At 39.1% G+C, this 7,705-nt stretch overlaps 1 protein-coding gene across 1 annotated transcript in view; it reads left to right on the top strand.

Annotated features, from left to right (window-relative positions):
* The window catches only part of TPK1 (thiamin pyrophosphokinase 1), a 162,139-nt gene that overhangs the window by 50,873 nt on the left and 103,561 nt on the right, over positions 1-7,705 (top strand). Inside the window, exon 4 of the mRNA XM_009644768.2 lies at positions 3,708-3,854. Coding sequence (XP_009643063.2) covers positions 3,708-3,854 — 147 coding nt within the window. The remainder of the gene's footprint in view (positions 1-3,707; positions 3,855-7,705) is intronic.

Genomic DNA, 7,705 nt, shown 5'->3' with positions numbered 1-7,705 from the left:
ACTCTTTCAAGAGATACTAATGTAGGACAGTATCATTTAAAGAGGACTGAATCCCACCCTTAGATCTTCAACTCTTTAGAAATTAAAGCTCGCTCGCCTTTAAAGATGTTGTGCAATATGTTTATTTCAGGTTATGGATAGTCTATGAGAATACGGTGCCCTCTACACTGTGCCTGCAATGATCTAAGCTTTTCTTTGTAGTTATCTAAGGATCTTTTTATCCTTTTTTCAGCAAATGAATGGCGCTGTGTGAAAACAAATTGTGTAAGGGAACTGATGACAGGACATTTAAGTGAAGCATAGACATTTCAATTGAAGTACAGTGTGTTAATCAAATGCTACCTGCTGGGCTGATTAGCAGTAACAGTATAATTTTGTAGCCTGTGTTATACAGGAAATCATAGTAGAAAAATGAATGGCCTTCCCTCTTTGTAGTGTGGGAATATATAAATGTCCTGTGCTTTGGTATTCACTTTCTCTTCAGTTCTGGAATGACCAAGAGTCGTGTATGTGCGTTCATGGCACATCCATTTTCTTAAGTGCTTGGCAGAGCGAGAAGAGCAGTGATTGCAGGGGAGAACTGACTGTTTTGTTAGTTTGTGATTTTTGTGGTGTGGGTTTGTTTTTTTTCAACAGAGGTGATAGCTTTAGGATGAAAAGACTCTTAAGGTTTTTGTTGGACTTAGCCTCTCTGTGTTTTTGTTAAATAAACAAAGTGTGTATACCTAGGCCTTCAAACTGAGTCTTTAAAAGTCCTACAATGTCTGGATGCCTGTCACTGCTGCCAAGACAAGACAGTGAAAGGCAGGACTGTCAACCATCACAGAAGTGCAGAATTTTAGCTTTTCTCTTTGCCTACTCCTCTCATACTCCAGCTGGGTTTGTTTGCATACCTGTCATATACTTGTGTTTTCCATTTTCACAATCCATGCAAATCCTAAATACATTCCCTTTTCAGATATCTTTATTAGCCTTCTCCCAACACGCCACAACCCCAAACCTCTGTTTTATGAATGCCTTTTCAACAGATCTTCTCCATGCTAGATGGGTTTTATTTTCTTACTTTTTGGGCACCGATCCACAAGATCATTGCACTGTTGCTGTTGAATAAAGAGTAGGAGTTCGGGATCACTTCTGTCATACTTTAAGTTACAGAATTTGTTATGTTTTTCTTCAACTTGCAGTACTCTGACAATCTCTATCACAAAAAGATGCAGCCAGTGAGCACTTCATCGTTTCAGATAGGTCCTGTACTTCGCGATAAGTACACGTGTGAATAACAGAGCAGGCTTTGTCTGACATACTGACAGTTTTACAAGGGAAAGAAGACACAGTCAGAATGTTGTTGTATCATTTTAATTACAAGTCAGAGGGAACTCTGTGTTTGTTTCATTCTTACCTTTTAAACTGGAGAAAACGTCAAAGCCAAACCAAACAAGTTCACGTATCAGTGAGACATATATACCAAGAAACTACACAGTAGTTGCTCAGATTTTTGAAGGCTAGGCTAGTATTTAAGCTTCAGTCCCGTTGCTCACAAGAAAAGCAATATATAGTTGGGTTAGTGATCTTTTGCAAAGTCACCTTTAATGTCACTGTGGTTCCAGGTTAATATAGCACATTTTCCCCATGGTCTCCATTGGGGTTGGGGGGGCATTTTTACCGCTAGTTGACTGGTAGAGAACTGATGTAGGTGGGTCCATTTAGTACTATTATTTTCAGATAACTGATCCATCTTTTTTAATCACAGTCATCACCAGTCAAAAAAAAAGCAGTTTGGTTCTACACTGGAATCAGTAAAATAGAAAATGTGTTATGGCTTAGCCATAAGCTTAGCCATTAGCTTTTGCTGTTTTCTCTCCTGTTTTAAGGATAGGTTTTCCTACCATTCGTATTCTATTGGTTTTATGTTAGGTCTGTGTGATCTGTAATCTGCACAGAAAGTACATGCTGTCTGCAGTGTGAGAATGGCTTTTTTGTTTCAGTGTTTGCTGCTAATATAATGTGTTATATTGATCCAGTCTGGCTTCTCAAATATTTTCCTGATGGTGGTAAGAAAGATGGTATTGCTCTTGACCAAAAGGAAAAGAGATGAATTTTCATGCAAACCAATATTCAACAGAATCGTAAAGCCCTAGCCCTGGTAATAAAAATAGAAGCTGATGCTATTAATTCATCATTCCAGATACACAGAGCACCATTATGTGGCTCCTGGGTTGAGTAAAACTTCATGTAATCACAGTGGCCATAGAATTGAGCCCTATAAAGTTGGAAACTTCACCAGATGGCCATTGTCAAGGCAGCTTCTAAAGACTCTACTGCTGCATTGTGTTAGGGCTCTAGATGTGACTTACTGAGTGGTAGCTTTTTAAAGTACAATTACTGAACATAACTGATCCCCATTATGGAAGTAATAATAATAATACTTTGCACTCTGTGACCTTTTATCCGAGGACCCAAAAGCTCTTAACTAAGGCTTTTAAATACTCCCTTTCTGCTTATAGGAAATAAAGTGTTCAGAGGCTTGATGGAGTGTGCGAGAATTGAGCGACAGCAGTCCGGCTCCATGGCCTATTGCAAGCAGTCAAGCAGTGCTCTCGGCGGGTCTGGGACTGGGACAGGAGAGCGCTCCCATTCCTGTCCCTGTCCTTGACAGCTGGGAGATGATGTGCCAGTCGCTTGCGGTGGAACCTCCTACTTCAGCCGTACTTTTAATCTTGAGTAGAGCCAGCCTGTGAGTGGGGGGGATTGCTTGTACATTAAAATGCCTCGTGGGAGGAATGAGAACGACATGCAATGGCCCTAACTTGAAGTTTCTTTTATTTGCTCTGTAAACCGTGAGGTTAATACTGAAACGATGTTAAGGTCTGGGGATGAAAGATACTAAGGCTCAGATATACCATACGTAGCTGAGGGGCTTAGATGTGGAGTGATATATCATAGAATCATAGAATGTTTTGTGTTGGAAGGGACCCCTAAAGGTCATCTAGTCCAACCCCCCTGCAGTGAGCAGGGACACCGCTAACTAGATCAGGTTGCTCAGAGCCCCGTCCAACCTGGCCTTGAATGTTTCCAGGGACGGGGCCTCCACTACCTCTCTGGGCAACCTGTTCCAGTGTTTCACCACCCTCATTGTAAAGAATTTCTTCCTTATATCTAGTCTAAACCTACCCTGTTTTAGTTTAAATCCATTACCCCTTGTCCTGACACAGCTGGCCCTACCAAAAAGATTTCCCCCGTCTTTTCTATAGGCCCCCTTTAGGTACTGGAAGGCTGCAGTCAGGTCTCCCCGCAGCCTTCTCTTCTCCAGGCTGAACAAGCCCAACTCTCTCAGCCTGTCCTCATAAGAGAGGTGCTCCAGCCCTCAGATCATTTCTGTAGCCCTCCTCTGGACTTAGGCTCTATATATTCAGGGGAGATAGATAAGTACCTGCAAAGGCTGGCCTGTGTCTTAGGGAGAATGGTTATGTCCTTTTCAAGAGTACCACATGTTGGCCATGAATTTACTGAGCTTTAATACTCAGCCTCAAAAATCACATAATGGTATTTATCAGTAATAGGAGTAAATAACTGTATTTGACATGTGCTTTTGTATAGTCAGTAGTTATTCTCCTTTTTTTTTCCCCAAGATGATTTTATTGTTGATTTTCAGGGTCTAGAGATCATGCCTGAAAGTTTTCTTGGTGACTTTTTTCTTTACCTTTCAGATCGATGTGATTGTGACTTTGGGCGGACTTGGAGGACGGTTTGACCAAACCATGGCATCAGTGGAAACGCTTTTTCATGCAACAAATATCACTCCTTTCCCAGTGATAGTTATCCAGGAGTGCTCGCTGATCTACCTGCTTCAGCCTGTAAGTGTTGTAAAAACTTACTTCATAATAAAACTGACCTTCCACCCACCCTGACCCTGTAGGTCTTGCACCATTAAATGCTCATTTTCTTAATTGTATTCTGCAGGGTCAGAGCCTAAATATAAAATGTATTGCAGGGAATTGGACAGCAAATGATGGGCTCTGAATTCCTGCAGACTTGTGTTTAGTTTGTTCAGGACAGATTTTTTTAAAAGGGGACGAACATGGAACTCCGTAATGCATGGAAACTGAATTTGGGTAAATAGAGGATTTTGATTATAAATTAAAAACCAAAAAAATTAAAACTTTTTAATTAGATTCCAGTAAGTTTAAATTTAGCACACAGCCCTTTTGCATGTTGAGTAGCAATAAGGATGTCTGCAGTAAGAGAAACAAAAGAAAGTTGTAAGAGGAAGATATGAGGGAGTTCCTGACAAACACATCAGGCAGAGCTCTTATGTGGTCTGAGTGGTGCAGTTCATTATGATGGGAATCCAGCTCCCATCCACGAGGGAATTTGTTTAAGACATGTTATTTTTGTGTTTTTTCGGGTCTGTTACTCCATTTATTGATTCATAAAACAACAGACACAAAAGGTCTTGCTGGGTTTCTGCTTCTAAGATTTAAATTAAAGGCAAATCCAAGCACCAAAGAGTCTTCTCTAACAGTGATTCATTTATTTGTTTGGAAATATCTTTTCCTGATGTCAGGGTTTCTAGAAGCTTAACTAATTTTCCCATTTTATCTTGGAAAGCTTATTTCATTAAAATAAAGAACATTCACAGATAAATTTGACAAAACCCTGCACCACACATGCTTCATTGTAATTTGAGAAAAGCATTAATAAGGTTCTATGAGATTATAGATTTAAATCCACAGGGGCAGAAGCTGTATTAACAGCTTTGAAGCACTGTGTCTGCAGGAAAGATAGTAGGCACAGGAGCTCATTTGCCAGTGTGACGAGGAATGACTGTGATCATTAGTTGCATAGCTAAATGGATAGAGGCAGCAGAGTGAGGGGGAAAGAGGGCTAAAGGATAACTGTGGTTAAAATCTGAAAGTGAGGAGTAACTCGCTTGTGATTGACCTGTGGGTGGAGTACTTCACTGACCACTGTAAATTAATTTTGGGATCTTTTTAAGACCGTATTGAAAAGCCAAAATAAGACAGAGAATTCCCTGTTTAGCTTGCTTACCTGGACTAGAAAGACTTTTAATTCTTTTCATTCATCTTTTCCATAAGTGGCTTTAAAATGCCATGCCTAAGGTTGCTTTCAGAAGAGTATTCAATGACTAATTAAACCCTTTGCAACTTGAAAAAAAAATAATCTGTGTATTTAAATAGAAATGAGAGGTTGCTAATTGGGCTTGCTGGAAACTCCTTTATGTTCTAATAATGCTATAGAAGAAGCATGTAATACTTTTAGTCTGCATTGTCAGTAACTGAATTCTGTAACTTCAGGTTGTTTCTAGCATTCAGAAATAAAGGGCAGATATAGGGGGCAGGCCAGTTAAACAATCTTAATGCTAACTTTGACACAAAATTGGTTTTCATTGTTGGTTTAAACTTGTCACTATCAGCATCTTCAGTCAACTCTCATGGTACCTCCAGATAATAATATTAATCCTGCATAGTTTAGATAAAAATCGAGTGAGTAGTTTATACACAGAAAGAAACAAGGATCCTAAACTTGCAAGTACTCTTTTTTTATGTACAGAGTTCAGCGTGATATTTTTCTCTTGTGAACAGCCACAATCATGGCATTCTCTCTTCTTCCCCTCTCCCCTTGTAATTTAAAAGCAAGGTAGGAGGGAGTTGAACACAGTGGGAGACCCACTGACTTTTTGAAATGCAAGTCTGGAAACTGTGCAACAAATGAAGCAAGGTTTTGAGATTCAAATGCTAATGCAAATGATAAAGTTAAGAGTGTAATGCTTTTTCTATAAAATGAAGATCTGAAACCTTTCTCTCTTGGGGAAGAAGAATCTGATCTTTATTGGACTCTTTGGATAAAATATATGAGCAAAATGTAATCATATTTTTGCTTCAAAATAACATTAGCCCTCCGCTCACTATAGCTGGAGACTAGTATTGGTTCTCTGTCGTGTGTACCTGGGCAGAGGCTAAAATATTTGGATAGAGCAAGGAAACCGGTAATCCCATAAAGAGACCTAGGAAGGATACAAAGGGGAATAACAAGTCAAGCTGCTGAATTTTTAGTTAGTAATGATGACACTAAGAGGAGGACTGTGTGAGTAGATATCTAAGTACAGCACAAAAATCTATTAAGTAATTTCTTTGAAAGAGAGTTATTTCATATTATTAAAATGAAATAGAGGGGTACAGCAGAAGAAATATATCAATATTTAACACACTTGTAAAGGTCCACAGTGTTGTGGGAAACAGGCTTATAGACTTGCTAAGTCTTCAGGGTGATAGAAGGAAGACAGCAAGGACAATGCCATATTTGGAATCCATTGCAGACTACCAAGCAAGGAGGACCAGGTAAACAAAGCCTTTTTTCATCAGCCAATAAAATTGGCATTTTGAGTAATTGGCATTTTGAGTACTGGGGCCTCTCTTGGGAAATAAATGGACAGACAGTGTGAGTTTTTGAAATATATTGGGAAAAGATGTTTTGGCATAGAAAGTGAAGAAAACTACAAGGAACTAAACTCTTATATTAATTTCTAACCTGTAAGGATGAACTATGCTAAGAGGTGGAGAAGAGAAAAAAGTTGGGAAGAATTACACCCCATAAATGTCTGTCTCCATGGTCTCTATGGAGAAACTGGATGATAGGCTGAGATCTAGGTATACACTGTAGGTATCTAAGTTTAGATAAATTAATTCCAATATAGGTCAAATTACTAAACAAGTATTTAAGAAAAGGAGGCAGGCACGAAATGAGGTGCACCTGTGGAAGGGCTCAAGCAATGACAACATAGTCTGTAACTACCGAAGTTGTAAGTTGACAGTGAAGGATTTTCTCTCATCTGAAAGGAAAACTAATGACAAACAGCCTAAATTTAATGCATCTTTTGCTTAGTCTTCACTAAAGCAAAATATTCCTTTGAGCAGATAACTAACACAGTTAATATCACTGCCAAAGTCCGAAGACTTTAAATTGCTTCAGAGAAAAAGCAAATAAGAGATTGAGCTGCCTTTGATTTTTGCCAGCTCCAAGGGTTGTTAGTTTTTGTGTGCCACACAACACTAATTAGGACAGGAGTCAGAAATAAGGAGAGTGTGTAAGAATTCCGGGAGGCAATGCTTGCTCTGAAGCATTTTCTAATGTGATGATTGGAATTTTAAAAAGAAAAAAGAAGAAAAAAAGGAAAGAAAAAGTATCCCTGTACTGAGATAGCCATCATATTTCTTTCTGAATTGGGGGGAGGGAGGAGAGCCTGAATTCTTAATAAGGAGTAATCACTCTTCATAAGCAGGATATTTTATGCAACAGTCCATACGTTTTATGCTTGAAATTTTGGTAATATCAATTACCATTAGAATATAGCCTGGCTGAAGAGCATTAGGCCCTTAGAGCCATGTTTATCATGCTAGCCATGCTCGGTATGAATGGCTTAAGGTTTCACATACATACTTTCTCATTTTCTGGTAGTGTGCTTCTCAGGAGTACAGAAACATTAGCTTCTGTACACTGAGCATAAATTATCTTTTATCTGTGAGTTTTATGGCAGTTTGTAATACAAGGTAATAGGATTTATGACCAAGAAATGAGAAGATGTCCAAGAGTTAATGAGGCCTGTCTTTTACATTATACCGAGCAGTTCAGTGTTCCCCATGCAGGATTCCAGCCCTGGGATGTAGGGGAGAAGAATTGCTACCTA

This window comes from Egretta garzetta, unplaced genomic scaffold (genome assembly GCF_000687185.1).
Source record: "Egretta garzetta isolate BGI_Z169 unplaced genomic scaffold, ASM68718v1 scaffold458, whole genome shotgun sequence".
Taxonomy (NCBI): domain Eukaryota; kingdom Metazoa; phylum Chordata; class Aves; order Pelecaniformes; family Ardeidae; genus Egretta; species Egretta garzetta.
This window is presented reverse-complemented; position numbering and strand designations above follow the sequence as displayed.